This window comes from Oncorhynchus clarkii, chromosome 33 (assembly GCF_045791955.1).
Source record: "Oncorhynchus clarkii lewisi isolate Uvic-CL-2024 chromosome 33, UVic_Ocla_1.0, whole genome shotgun sequence".
In the NCBI taxonomy this organism is placed as follows: Eukaryota; Metazoa; Chordata; class Actinopteri; order Salmoniformes; family Salmonidae; genus Oncorhynchus; species Oncorhynchus clarkii.
This window is the reverse complement of record NC_092179.1, coordinates 34,735,406-34,750,474: the sequence shown is the minus strand read 5'-3', so window position 1 is coordinate 34,750,474 and position 15,069 is coordinate 34,735,406. Positions and strand designations below refer to the sequence as shown.

General features: G+C 51.8%; 1 protein-coding gene across 2 annotated transcripts; it reads right to left on the bottom strand.

Annotated features, from left to right (window-relative positions):
• Nucleotides 1-415: 415 nt before the first annotated feature.
• Nucleotides 416-14,951, bottom strand: LOC139392661 (RNA-splicing ligase RtcB homolog). 2 transcript variants are annotated; one of them, XM_071140808.1, is made up of 13 exons: nt 14,768-14,945; nt 14,456-14,534; nt 14,272-14,339; nt 13,909-14,008; nt 13,649-13,805; nt 10,928-11,084; nt 10,192-10,351; nt 8,151-8,326; nt 6,113-6,301; nt 3,846-3,956; nt 2,645-2,737; nt 2,556-2,582; nt 416-918 (listed from the first exon to the last, which is right to left on the bottom strand). In XM_071140808.1, exons 1-13 carry the CDS (start codon nt 14,858-14,860, stop codon nt 811-813), a joined length of 1,518 nt encoding a protein of 505 aa, XP_070996909.1. In that variant the 5' UTR covers nt 14,861-14,945; the 3' UTR covers nt 416-810. The 2 variants fall into 2 exon arrangements, with proteins under 2 accessions (XP_070996909.1, XP_070996908.1); XM_071140807.1 differs by lacking the exon at nt 2,556-2,582 and having other exon boundaries at nt 2,618-2,737; nt 14,768-14,951.
• Between the last annotated feature and the right edge of the window lie 118 nt (nt 14,952-15,069).

The window sequence follows — 15,069 nt, the reverse complement described above, 5'->3', positions numbered from 1 at the left end:
CAGTTTACCTACAGACCAGACTAATGGATTTAAATCAAGATGATCCAGACTGGATCTAAATGTGGTGTTGGAAAAACAGAACGGGTCACATCTGGCCACCCAGAACCAGGACCGGTTGTGGAGGGGAGACTGAAGGCAGTCAAATGTTTTGGCGGACTGGAGAAGGAAACACAGCACATTTACGAGAGATATGTTCATCCTGTATTAATCTGTCTTCATATCTTTATCGGTTCATCAAAACAACATTAAGTGTTTCCTAATCCAGACCCCAGGGTTTCTCCTACCAATGGGTGAGAGGTAGTGAGGGAAATCAATCTGGTCAGAGAATCGAGTTCCCAAACGATCTCCTCACCCTGTGAAGCTTTAGTGTTTGTTTTCTTCAGATGTTGGAACAAAGTGACTCCCAGGCATTAAATGCAAGTAGATCAATCTGTCGTCTTGTATTTTATTATCTCTGGTTAACCTGAATCTCAAGGTTATATTCCACAGTGACTTTGCCATGAATGAAAAGTAAACCCAAGACACTTCACCCTCTCAAACTTTACAATATTAAAGAGCCCATCCGGTCCAATTAAATTGATCACTCAACGGACAAATCACCCCCCCCCCCATGCCAAAATAATCATACTGGTCATAAACAGGAAGTGGAGCGGAGGAAACCGATCCCTTGTCAAGTCAGTCTATGAAGACGGACATGCTCACTCGCAGTCAGACACTTCCCCATTGGCTCCTCCGCCAGCTCTCTGCCTGGTGATTGGCTCCTGGAGGGAGTGCCATGGCCAATGCCGTCACTAGCAGAGCGGTGCAGCCTTATCCCTTGATCACAGCGATGGGTCGTAGTTTGATGGCTTTCTTGCTGATTCCAGCATCGTGACACGTGTTGACGACATCACACACGTTTTTGTACGACTCCGGAGCCTAGAAATGGTAAGAAAATACTGTTAGCCTTTAAAACACAATAGCCACGACCCCCGCCCCACTGTAGCTATAGCATGACTAGTCTGGGTGAAGCCTACCCCTTCCATGACCCCCCCCACCACTGTAGCTATAGCATGACTAGTCTGGGTGAAGCCTACCCCTTCCACGACCCCCCCCCCCCCCCCCCCCCCCCACTGTGTAGCTATAGCATGACTAGTCTGGGCGAAGCCTACCCCTTCCACGACCTCCCCCCACTGTAGCTATAGCATGACTAGTCTGAGCGAAGCCTACCCCTTCCACGACCTCCCCCCACTGTAGCTATAGCATGACTAGTCTGGGCAAAGCCAACCCCCCCCCCACTGTAGCTATAGAATGACTAGTCTGGGCAAAGCCAACCCCCCCCCCCCCCCCCCACTGTAGCTATAGCATGACTAGTCTGGGTGAAGCCTACCCCTTCCACGACCTCCCCCCACTGTAGCTATAGCATGACTAGTCTGGGCGAAGCCTACCCCTTCCACGACCCCCCCCCACTGTAGCTATAGCATGACTAGTCTGGGCGAAGCCAACCCTTCCATGACTAGTCTGGACGAAGCCTACCCCTTCCATGACTAGTCTGGGCGAAGCCAACCCTTCCATGACTAGTCTGGGCGAAGCCAACCATTCCATGACAAGTCTGGGCGAAGCCAACCCTTCCATGACTAGTTTGGGCGAAGCCTAACCCTTCCATGACTAGTTTGGGCGAAGCCTAACCCTTCCATGACTAGTTTGGGCGAAGCCTAACCCTTCCATGACTAGTTTGGGCGAAGCCAACCCTTCCATGACTATCTTGGGCGAAGCCAACCCTTCCATGTCTATCTTGGGCGAAGCCAACCCTTCCATGACTATCTTGGGCGAAGCCAACCCTTCCATGACTAGTTTGGGCGAAGCCAACCCTTCCATGACTATCTTGGGCGAAGCGAAGCCAACCCCTTCCATTACTTTTTTGGGCGAAGCCAAGCCTATCCCTTCCATGACTAGTCTGGGCGAAGCCTACCCCTTCCATGACTTTTTTGGGCGAAGCCTACCCCTTCCATTACTTTTTTGGGCGAAGCCAACCCCTTCCATGACTAGTCTGGGCGAAGCCTAACTCTTCCATGACTAGTCTGGGCGAAGCCTACCCCTTCCATGACTAGTCTGGGCGAAGCCTACCCCTTCCATGACTAGTCTGGGCGAAGCCTACCCCTTCCATTACTTTTTTGGGCGAAGCCAAGCCTATCCCTTCCGTGACTAGCTTGGGCGAAGCCTACCCCTTCCGTGACTAGCTTGGGCGAAGCCTAACTCTTCCGTGACTAGCTTGGGCGAAGCCTAACTCTTCCATGACTAGTTTGGGCGAAGCCTAACTCTTCCATGACTAGCTTGGGCGAAGCCTAACTCTTCCATGACTAGTTTGGGCGAAGCCTACCCCTTCCATGACTAGTCTGGGCGAAGCCTACCCCTTCCATGACTAGTTTGGGCGAAGCCTACCCCTTCCATGACTAGTTTGGGCGAAGCCTACCCCTTCCATGACTAGTTTGGGCGAAGCCTACCTCCTCCATGACTAGTTTGGGCGAAGCGAAGCCTACCCCTTCCATGACTAGTTTGGGCGAAGCGAAGCCTACCTCTTCCATGACTAGTTTGGGCGAAGCCTAACCCTTCCATGACTAGTTTGGGCGAAGCCTACCTCCTCCATAACTAGTTTGGGCGAAGCCACCCTGATGGCGATACCCTTGTCTGCCAGCTTATCCAACACGTCCTGGAAGTCGATGTTCCTGCGGGATTTGGCCCGAGACAGAGCCCGACCCTGGAGACAAGAGTTCAATGTTGAGGAGTAGATAAAACATGTTCTTGATAATGAACAGATGGATGCAGTCCATCGTTACTACTTGTTATAGTATGGACATACCTAGGAACACAGCGACAGAGAGGTGCAGTAAAGCGACAGAGAGGTGCAGTAAAGCGACAGAGAGGTGCAGTAAAGCGACAGAGAGGTGCAGTAAAGCGACAGAGAGGTGCAGTAAAGCGACAGAGAGGTGCAGTAAAGCGACAGAGAGGTGCAGTAAAGCGACAGAGAGGTGCAGTAAAGCGACAGAGAGGTGCAGTAAAGCGACAGAGAGGTGCAGTAAAGCGACAGAGAGGTGCAGTAAAGCGACAGAGAGGTGCAGTAAAGCGACAGAGAGGTGCAGTAAAGCGACAGAGAGGTGCAGTAAAGCGACAGAGAGGTGCAGTAAAGCGACAGAGGTGTAGTAAAGCGACAGAGAGGTGTAGTAAAGCGACAGAGAGGTGCAGTAAAGCGACAGAGAGGTGCAGTAAAGCGACAGAGGTGCAGTAAAGCGACAGAGAGGTGCAGTAAAGCGACAGAGAGGTGCAGTAAAGCGACAGAGAGGTGCAGTAAAGTGACAGAGAGGTGCAGTAAAGCGACAGAAAGGTGCAGTAAAGCGACAGAAAGGTGTAGTAAAGCGACAGAGAGGTGTAGTAAAGCGACAGAGGTGTAGTAAAGCGACAGAGAGGTGTAGTAAAGCGACAGAGAGGTGTAGTAAAGCGACAGAGAGGTGTAGTAAAGCGACAGAGAGGTGTAGTAAAGCGACAGAGAGGTGCAGTAAAGCGACAGAGGTGCAGTAAAGCGACAGAGGTGCAGTAAAGCGACAGAGAGGTGTAGTAAAGCGACAGAGAGGTGTAGTAAAGGGACAGAGGTGTAGTAAAGCGACAGAGGTGTAGTAAAGCAACAGAGGTGTAGTAAAGCGACAGAGAGGTGTAGTAAAGCGACAGAGGTGCAGTAAAGCGACAGAGGGGTGTAGTAAAGCGACAGAGAGGTGCAGTAAAGCGACAGAGGGGTGTAGTAAAGCGACAGAGAGGTGCAGTAAAGCGACAGAGAGGTGCAGTAAAGCGACAGAGGTGTAGTAAAGCCTTACCGCGCCGTGACAGGTGGTGCCGAAGGTCTCCGTCATGCCCTGTTCCGTGCCCGTCAGGACGTAACTGCAGGTGCCCATCGTGCCCCCGATCAACACCGGCTGGCCTGTCAGCTGATTGGACCAGAAACAGGAAGCATTTTAAAAACAGTCTCTGCATCAAAATGACACCACTTTAGGGCCCTCCCTATATAGGGCACTACTTTAGAGCCAGAGCCACATAGGGCTGTTAGATTGGCCCTAAAGCAGATATGGATTAAGGTTATATGGATTAAGGTAGTCTACAGGGATGAGGGTGGGCACCTGGTAGTCTACAGGGATGAGGGGGGGGGGGGGGCCTGGTAATCTATAGGGATGAGAGGGGGGGGTGGGCACCTGGTAGTCTACAGGGATGAGGGGGGGGGGGGAACCTGGTAATCTATAGGGATGAGAGGGGGGGGGGGGGCCTGGTAATCTATAGGGATGAGAGGGGGGGGGGGGGGGGGTACCTGGTAGTCTACAGGGATGAGAGGGTGGTACCTGGTAGTCTACAGGGATGAGGGGGTGGTACCTGGTAGTCTACAGGGATGAGAAAGGGGTACCTGGTAGTCTACAGGGATGAGGGGGTGTACCTGGTAGTCTACAGGGATGAGCGGGTACCTGGTAGTCTACAGGGATGAGAGGAGGTACCTGGTAGTCTACAGGGATGAGAGGGTGGTACCTGGTAGTCTACAGGGATGAGGGGGGGTACCTGGTAGTCTACAGGGATGAGAGGAGGTACCTGGTAGTCTACAGGCATGAGGGGGGGGGGGGGGGGTACCTGGTAGTCTACAGGGATGAGGGGGTGTACCTGGTAGTCTACAGGGATGAGAGGGGGTACCTGGTAGTCTACAGGGATGAGGGGGGGTACCTGGTAGTCTACAGGGATGAGGGGGGGGTACCTGGTAGTCTACAGGGATGAGGAGGAGGTACCTGGTAGTCTACAGGGATGAGGGGGGTGTGCCTGGTAGTCTAAAGGGATGCGAGGGGGTACCTGGTAGTCTACAGGGATGAGAGGGGGTACCTGGTAGTCTACAGGGATGAGAGGGGGTACCTGGTAGTCTACAGGGATGAGAGGGGGTACCTGGTAGTCTACAGGGATGGGGGGGGGGGGGGTACCTGGTAGTCTACAGGGATGGGGGGGGGTACCTGGTAGTCTACAGGGATGGGGGGGGGGTACCTGGTAGTCTACAGGGATGGGGGGGGGGGGGTACCTGGTAGTCTACAGGGATGAGGGGGGGGTACCTGGTAGTCTACAGGGATGAGAGGGGGTACCTGGTAGTCTACAGGGATGAGGGGGTACCTGGTAGTCTACAGGGATGAGAGGGGGTACCTGGTAGTCTACAGGGATGAGAGGAGGTACCTGGTAGTCTACAGGGATGAGAGGGGGGTACCTGGTAGTCTACAGGGATGAGAGGGGGTACCTGGTAGTCTACAGGGATGAGAGGGGGTACCTGGTAGTCTACAGGGATGAGAGGGGGTACCTGGTAGTCTACAGGGATGAGAGGGGGTACCTGGTAGTCTACAGGGATGAGAGGGGGTACCTGGTAGTCTACAGGGATGAGAGGGGGTACCTGGTAGTCTACAGGGATGAGAGGGGGTACCTGGTAGTCTACAGGGATGAGGGGGGGTACCTGGTAGTCTACAGGGATGAGGGGGGGTACCTGGTAGTCTACAGGGATGAGGGGGGGTACCTGGTAGTCTACAGGGATGAGGGGGGGTACCTGGTAGTCTACAGGGATGAGGGGGGGTACCTGGTAGTCTACAGGGATGAGGGGGTACCTGGTAGTCTACAGGGATGAGAGGAGGTACCTGGTAGTCTACAGGGATGAGGGGGTACCTGGTAGTCTACAGGGATGAGAGGAGGTACCTGGTAGTCTACAGGGATGAGGGGGTACCTGGTAGTCTACAGGTATGAGAGGGGGTACCTGGTAGTCTACAGGGATGAGGGGGTACCTGGTAGTCTACAGGGATGAGAGGAGGTACCTGGTAGTCTACAGGGATGAGAGGAGGTACCTGGTAGTCTACAGGGATGAGAGGGGGTACCTGGTAGTCTACAGGGATGAGAGGGGGTACCTGGTAGTCTACAGGGATGAGAGGGGGTACCTGGTAGTCTACAGGGATGAGAGGGGGTACCTGGTAGTCTACAGGGATTAGAGGGGGTACCTGGTAGTCTACAGGGATGAGGGAGTACCTGTTAGTCTACAGGGATGAGAGGAGGTACCTGGTAGTCTACAGGGATGAGGGGGTACCTGGTAGTCTACAGGGATGAGGGGGTGGTGTGGAGGGAAGGCCCGGGTGGATCCCTTGCGATGCAGCAGTAGAGTCTTCTGTTTCCCATCTACCATGTGTTCCTCCACCTTGGCGATGTTATGAGACACGTCATAGATCACATGCATGTCCAGGTCATCAGGAGTGGTGGTGAACACCTTGGCAAACGCCTGGAGGAGACAGACGCGGAGAAGTCACACTGTAGTGGTCAGTTACCTGGGTCAGTTACCCGTCTCAGTTGGGGTCAGTTACCCGTCTCAGCTGGGGTCAGTTACCCGTCTCAGGTGGGGTCAGTTACCCGTCTCAGGTGCGGTCAATTAGGGTCAGTTACCTGTCTCAGGTGGGGTCAGTTACCCGTCTCAGGTGGGGTCAGTTACCTGTCTCAGGTGGGGTCAGTTACCTGTCTCAGGTGGGGTCAGTTACCCGTCTCAGGTGGGGTCAGTTACCCGTCTCAGGTGGGGTCAGTTACCCGTCTCAGGTGGGGTCAGTTACCCGTCTCAGGTGGGGTCAGTTACCCGTCTCAGGTGGGGTCAGTTACCCGTCTCAGGTGGGGTCAGTCACCCGTCTCAGGTGGGGTCAGTCACCCGTCTCAGGTGGGGTCAGTTACCCGTCTCAGGTGGGGTCAGTTACCCGTCTCAGGTGGGGTCAGTTACCCGTCTCAGGTGGGGTCAGTTAGGGTCAGTTACCCGTCTCAGGTGGGGTCAGTTACCCGTCTCAGGTGGGGTCAGTTACCTGTCTCAGGTAGGGTCAGTTACCTGTCTCAGGTAGGGTCAGTTACCCGTCTCAGGTGGGGTCAGTTACCCGTCTCAGGTGGGGTCAGTTACCCGTCTCAGGTGGGGTCAGTTACCCGTCTCAGGTGGGGTCAGTTACCCGTCTCAGGTGGGGTCAGTTACCCGTCTCAGGTGGGGTCAGTTACCCGTCTCAGGTGCGGTCAATTAGGGTCAGTTACCTGTCTCAGGTGGGGTCAGTTACCCGTCTCAGGTGGGGTCAGTTACCTGTCTCAGGTGGGGTCAGTTACCTGTCTCAGGTGGGGTCAGTTACCCGTCTCAGGTGGGGTCAGTTACCCGTCTCAGGTGGGGTCAGTTACCCGTCTCAGGTGGGGTCAGTTACCCGTCTCAGGTGGGGTCAGTTAGGGTCAGTTACCCGTCTCAGGTGGGGTCAGTTACCCGTCTCAGGTGGGGTCAGTTACCTGTCTCAGGTAGGGTCAGTTACCTGTCTCAGGTAGGGTCAGTTACCCGTCTCAGGTGGGGTCAGTTACCCGTCTCAGGTGGGGTCAGTTACCCGTCTCAGGTGGGGTCAGTTACCCGTCTCAGGTGGGGTCAGTTACCCGTCTCAGGTGGGGTCAGTTACCCGTCTCAGGTGGGGTCAGTTACCCGTCTCAGGTGGGGTCAGTTACCCGTCTCAGGTGGGGTCAGTTACCCGTCTCAGGTGGGGTCAGTTACCCGTCTCAGGTGGGGTCAGTTACCCGTCTCAGGTGGGGTCAGTTACCCGTCTCAGGTGGGGTCAGTTACCCGTCTCAGGTGGGGTCAGTTACCCGTCTCAGGTGGGGTCAGTTACCCGTCTCAGGTGGGGTCAGTTACCCGTCTCAGGTGGGGTCAGTTACCCGTCTCAGGTGGGGTCAGTTACCCGTCTCAGGTGGGGTCAGTTACCCGTCTCAGGTGGGGTCAGTTACCCGTCTCAGGTGGGGTCAGTTACCCGTCTCAGGTGGGGTCAGTTACCCGTCTCAGGTGGGGTCAGTTACCCGTCTCAGGTGGGGTCAGTTACCCATCTCAGGTGGGGTCAGTTACCCGTCTCAGGTGGGGTCAGTCACCCGTCAGTTAGGATCAGTTACCTGTCTCAGGTGCGGTCATTTAGGGTCAGTTACCCGTCTCAGGTTCGGTCAGTTAGGGTCAGTTACCCGTCTCAGGTGCGGTCAATTAGGGTCAGTTACCTCTCTCAGGTGCGGTCAGTTAGGGTCAGTTACCTGTCTCAGGTAGGGTCAGTTTCCTGTCTCAGGTGCGGTCAGGTAGGGTCAGTTACCTGTCGTGTGAGGAAGGTCATAGAGGAACGGTTGACCCAGGCATAGTTGCCGGCGGCAGCCATTCCTTTCAGGTAGTCTTGTCCCTCCTCTGAAAAGATACGGGCGCACGCCAGCTGACGATCGTTCACCTGGATCTTGTCTCGCTTCATCGCCTTCTCCATGGCAACCAGGGCATCTACCAGAACATATACAGTACCAGTCAAAAGTTGGGACACCTAATCATTCAAGGGTTGTTCTTCAGTGGCTTCAGGAAGTATTCAGACCCCTTGACTTTTTCCACATTTTGTTACGTGACTTATTCTAAAATGGATTCAATTGTCCCCCCACAATCTGTGCACAATGCCCCATAATGACAAAGTAAAAAGGTTTTTACTAATTTATAAAAAAAACAATATCACATTTACCTAAGTATTCAGACCCTTAATTCAGTACTTTGTTGCAGCACCTTAGGCAGTAATTACAGGCTTGAGTCTTCTTGGGTATGACCCTACAAGCTTGGCACAACTGTATTTGGGGAGTTTATCCCATTCTTCTTTGCAGATCCTCTCAAGCTCTGTCAGGTTGGATGGGGAGCGTTGCTGCACAGCTATTTTCAGGTCTCTCCAGAGATGTTCGATCGGGTTCAAGTCCAGGCTCTGGCTGGGCCACTCAAGGACATTCAGAGACTTGTCCCGAAGCCACTCCTGCGTTGTCTTGGCTGTGTGCTTAGGGTCGTTGTCCTGTTGGAAGGTGAACCTTTGCGCCCCCCCCACCAGTCTGAGGTCCTGAGTGCTCTGGAGCAGGTTTTCATCAAGGATCTCTCTGTAATTTGTTCTGTTCATCTTTCCCTCGATCCTGACTAGTCTCCCAGGCCCTGCTGCTGAAAAACATCCCCACAGCATGATGCTGCCACCACCATGCTTCACCTTAGGGATGGTGCCAGGTTTCCTCCAGACATGACGCTTGGCATTCAGGCCAAGAGTCCAATCTTGGTTTCATCAGACCAGAGAATCTTGTTTCTCATGGTCTGAGAGTCCTTTAGGTGCCTTCAGGAAGACTCATAGCGGGCTGTCATGTGTCTTTTTACTGAGGAGTGGCTTCCGTCTGGCCACTCTACCATAAAGGCCTGATTGGTGGAGTTCTGCAGAAATGGTTGTCCTTCTGGAAGGTTCTCCCATCTCCACAGAGGGACTTTGGAGCTCTACCAGAGTGACCATCGGGTTCTTGGTCACCTCCCTGACCAAGGCCCATCTCCCCCGATTGCTCAGTTTGGCCAGGTGACCAGCTCTATGAAGAGTCTTGGTCGTTCCAAACTTCTTCCATTTAAGAATGATGGAGGCCACTGTGTTCTGGGGACCGTCAAGGCTGCAGAAATGTTTTGGTACACTTCCCCAGATCTGTACCTCGACACAATTCTGTCTCGGAGCTCTACGGACAATTCCTTCGACCTCATGGCTTGGTTTTTGCTCTGACATGCACTGTCAACTGTGGGACCTTATATATAGACAGGTGTGTGCCTTTCCAAATCATGTCCAATCAATGTCATTTATGACAGGTGGACTCCAATCAAATTGTAGAAACATTTCAAGGATGATCAATGGAAACAGGAAGCACCTGAGCTCAATGGAAACAGGATGCACCTGAGCTCAATGGAAACAGGAAGCACCTGAGCTCAATGGAAACAGGAAGCACCTGAGCTCAATTTCAAGTCTCACAGCAAAGGGTCTGAATACTTATGTACGGTATCCGTTTTTCTAATAAACCGTTTTCCATTATGGGGTAGTGTATTTATGTGTATTTATGTGTATTTTTTTAATCCATTTTAGAACAAAGTAACAGTCTTATTCTAAAATTGATCAATTATTTTTTCCCTCAATGTATATTTTTACCTTTATTTAACCAGGTAAGTCATTGAAAAACACACCATTTACAACAACAACCTGACCAAGACAAGAACCAATACACCGTGCAGCAACGCAGGCAAGAGACCACGTTACAGACAATTCTTTAAAACGAAACAAAAATGCATATTTCCAACATGGGTAGAGAGAGCAGTCCTACCTGTCGCCACCTGGTGGCCCAGCCCCCTGCTGCCACTGTGGATCATCACACACACCTGGCCCTTGTGGTCGATGCCCATCTTCTTAGCAGCATAGTCATTATAGATCTCATCCACCACCTGGATCTCAGCGTAGTGGTTCCCTGCCCCCAGAGTACCCAGCTGGAATAAGGACAGGTCATTATAGATCTCATCTACCACCTGGATCTCAGCGTAGTGGTTCCCTGCCCCCAGAGTACCCAGCTGGAATAAGGACAGGTCATTATAGATCTCTGCCCCCAGAGTACCCAGCTGGAATAAGGACAGGTCATTATAGATCTCAGCGTAGTGGTTCCCTGCCCCCAGAGTACCCAGCTGGAATAAGGACAGGTCATTATAGATCTCAGCCCCCAGAGTACCCAGCTGGAATAAGGACAGGTTAGGGAGTGGCGTTACCGGAGGCAGGCCACTCTTCTTGGCCTTGGAGGAGACCTTGTTGGGGGTCAGGGCTAGTTAGGGAGTGGTGTTACCTGAGGCAGGCCTCTCTTCTTGACCTTGGAGGAGACCTTGTTGGGGGTCAGGGGTCAGGGTTAGTTAGGGAGTGGTGTTAACTGAGGCAGGCCTCTCTCCTTGGCCTTGGAGGAGACCTTGTTGGGGGCCAGGGTTAGTTAGGGAGTGGTGTTACCTGAGGCAGGCCTCTCTCCTTGGCCTTGGAGGAGACCTTGTTGGGGGTCAGGGTTAGTTAGGGAGTGGTGTTACCTGAGGCAGGCCTCTCTTCTTGGCCTTGGAGGAGACCTTGTTGGGGTCGGCCTGCAGCATCCTGCCATACTCCTCACAGTGCTCCTTATCCTCTGCCCAGGCATAGCCTTCTCTCAGGGACCAGTCCACTCCCATCTCTAGAGCCTCCTCTAGATCCCTGTAACAGACACCAGGTTATAGTCTCTACACAGCCTTCTCTCAGGGACCAGTCCCCTCCCATCTCTAGAGCCTCCTCTAGATCCCTGTAACATACACCAGGTTATCAGTCTCTACGTAGCCTTCTCTTAGGGACCAGTCCCCTCCCATCTCTAGAGCCTCCTCTAGATCCCAGTAACAGACAGCCTTCTCTCAGGGACCAGTCCACTCCCATCTCTAGAGCCTCCTCTAGATCCCTGTAACAGACACCAGGTTATAGTCTCTACACAGCCTTCTCTCAGGGACCAGTCCACTCCCATCTCTAGAGCCTCCTCTAGATCCCTGTAACAGACACCAGGTTATCAGTCTATAGACAGCCTTCTCTCAGGGACCAGTCCCCTCCCATGTCTAGAGCCTCCTCTAGATCCCTGTAACAGACAGCCTTCTCTCAGGGACCAGTCCCCTCCCATCTCTAGAGCCTCCTCTAGATGCCTGTAACAGACACCAGGTTATCAGTCTATAGACAGCCTTCTCTCAGGGACCAGTCCACTCCCATCTCTAGAGCCTCCTCTAGATCCCTGTAACAGACAGAGCTTGAGAGGATCTTCAGAGAAGAACAGGAGAAAATCCCCAAATACAAGCTTGTAGCAACAATTTATAAACCTGTTCTTGCTTGGTCATTATGGAGTATTGTGTGTTTCATCCATTTTTAGAAAAAGGCTGTAAAGTAACAAAATGTGTAAAAGGTCAAGGGGTCTGAATACTTTCCAAAGGCCCTAACCTTAACCCCTAACCCTAACCCCTAACCTTAACCCATAACCTTAACCCCTAACCTTAACCCCTAACCTTAACCCTAACCTAACCTTCTAACCCTAACCCCTAACCCTAACCGTAACCCTCTAACCCCTAACCCTAACCCCTAACCCTAACCCTGACCTTAACCCTAACTCTAACCCTGACCCCTAACCCTAACCCTCTAACTCTAACCCTAACCTTAACCCTGCTCTATCCAAAGGGATTGGGTTAATGTTGTATTGGTGTCTGCAGACAGCAGGGTATTGGTGTCTGTAGACAGCAGGGTATTGGTGTATTGGTGTCTGTAGACAGCAGGGTATTGGTGTATTGGTGTCTGTAGACAGCAGGGTATTGGTGTCTGTAGACAGCAGGGTATTGGTGTATTGGTGTCTGTAGACAGCAGGGTATTGGTGTATTGGTGTCTGTAGACAGCAGGGTATTGGTGTCTGTAGACAGCAGGGTATTGGTGTATTGGTGTCTGTAGACAGCAGGGTATTGGTGTATTGGTGTCTGTAGACAGCAGGGTATTGGTATATTGGTGTCTGTAGACAGCAGGGTATTGGTGTCTGTAGACAGCAGGGTATTGGTGTATTGGTGTCTGTAGACAGCAGGGTATTGGTGTATTGGTGTCTGCAGACAGCAGGGTATTGGTGTATTGGTGTCTGCAGACAGCAGGGTATTGGTGTCTGTAGACAGCAGGGTATTGGTGTATTGGTGTCTGTAGACAGCAGGGTATTGGTGTCTGTAGACAGCAGGGTATTGGTGTATTGGTGTCTGTAGACAGCAGGGTATTGGTGTATTGGTGTCTGTAGACAGCAGGGTATTGGTGTATTGGTGTCTGCAGACAGCAGGGTATTGGTGTATTGGTGTCTGCAGACAGCAGGGTATTGGTGTATTGGTGTCTGTAGACAGCAGGGTATTGGTGTATTGGTGTCTGTAGACAGCAGGGTATTGGTGTATTGGTGTCTGTAGACAGCAGGGTATTGGTGTCTGTAGACAGCAGGGTATTGGTGTATTGGTGTCTGCAGACAGCAGGGTATTGGTGTATTGGTGTCTGTAGACAGCAGGGTATTGGTGTATTGGTGTCTGTAGACAGCAGGGTATTGGTGTCTGTAGACAGCAGGGTATTGGTGTATTGGTGTCTGTAGACAGCAGGGTATTGGTGTATTGGTGTCTGTAGACAGCAGGGTATTGGTGTATTGGTGTCTGTAGACAGCAGGGTATTGGTGTATTGGTGTCTGTAGACAGCAGGGTATTGGTGTATTGGTGTCTGTAGACAGCAGGGTATTGGTGTCTGTAGACAGCAGGGTATTGGTGTCTGTAGACAGCAGGGTATTGGTGCCTGCAGACAGCAGGGTATTGGTGTCTGTAGACAGCAGGGTATTGGTGTCTGTAGACAGCAGGGTATTGGTGTCTGTAGACAGCAGGGTATTGGTGTCTGTAGACAGCAGGGTATTGGTGTATTGGTGTCTGTAGACAGCAGGGTATTGGTGTATTGGTGTCTGTAGACAGCAGGGTATTGGTGTATTGGTGCCTGCAGACAGCAGGGTATTGGTGTATTGGTGCCTGTAGACAGCAGGGTATTGGTGTATTGGTGCCTGCAGACAGCAGGGTATTGGTGTATTGGTGTCTGTAGACAGCAGGGTATTGGTGTCTGTAGACAGCAGGGTATTGGTGTCTGTAGACAGCAGGGTATTGGTGCCTGCAGGGTATTGGTGTATTGGTGCCTGTAGACAGCAGGGTATTGGTGTATTGGTGTCTGCAGACAGCAGGGTATTGGTGCCTCCTTACTTGGCGGTCATAGGGATGACTCCCTTGGAGCCGACTCCTACAGGGATGTGGTCAAACAGGGCCTGAGCCAGCTGCTCCTTGACAGGCTGGACGTCTCCCTCGTCTAGGTTGGTCCTTAGTAGACGCACTCCACAGTTAATATCAAACCCCACACCACCTAGCTCACACACACACACACACACACACACACACGGTTAATGTCAATACCCACACCAGAGATTAGACAGGAGAGCCTGTTGGACTGTGTGTATCCTCTGTACCTGGGGATACGACTGCGTTGGGGTCGCTCATGTCGAAGGCAGCCATGTTTCCGATGGCGAACCCATACCCCGAGTGGCAGTCTGGCAGGCCGATGGACCTCTGAGGGGGAGAGGGAGAGATAGGTTTGGGGACACTATTAGGCCTTGTTTCCTGGACACAGGTTAAGAGAAATCCTGGACTGACAAGCAAACTCATTGAAAGTGCTTCTTAGTCTGTGACAAGGCTAAATATGTGTCTGGGGGAAACCGGTGAGATATTACAGAGGTGTCAATATGTCAGTTTATAGCTGGTTAGATAACTGCTGTCAGCGTCATCTCCACTGACTTGTGTTAAGGACTGATCCGGACCGGACATCTACTTACATGGACTATACCCGGCAGAGCTGCAACGTTTCCGATCTGTTTCATGGCAGGGAGAAACCCGCCAAAACCTGACGACGACAACGACAACAACAACCAAATCAGTCAAATCAACGAGGAAAACAATACAGGAGCGGGCTTGTCTGTTAACATGACATCGTGTGTTGTTGTTGTTGTTGTTGTCTACCTCCTCCTTTACACGCGTTACGCAGCTCCTCAAACATCAGCTTCTCCAGGGACTCGTTGACGTAAAACACCCCTTCCACCTGGAATCAAAGGGGAAGGATTTGATGAGCTGTCAAGTCCATAGGCCATATTAGGTTAGCTAAATTAGATCGCTGATGTAGCTACTATGCTCTTACACATTATCTACATACAAAAGACAAGAGCAACAATAACAGAGTCAAGCTGGATGGTAGCAAGCCACGTCTGAAGCTATCAAACTACGGACATGTGCTAACGTTAATTCATTCCATATAAGTTCGTTTTAGCTAATCACCTGCATATTTGGGACGAAACCTTTCTTGATTCGCCAGCAGTTCTTGTCAATCTTGTCCAAATATTGTAACTCGTCATTGTACGATCGACTCATGATATGATTATGTAGCTCGCTGTTTATTTCACTTATATTTCAGCAGTGTCTGATTCTGTTCTGAACCAACAAACTACAACTACGGCAACTCAGAGGCGTCCGTACAAAACGCGTTTTTGGAAAACTGAATAATGACGCAGCTGTAAATGTTTTTAAATCTATCGCGTTTATTTTTTCATGGATTGAAACATTGATCTTGGATAACACCA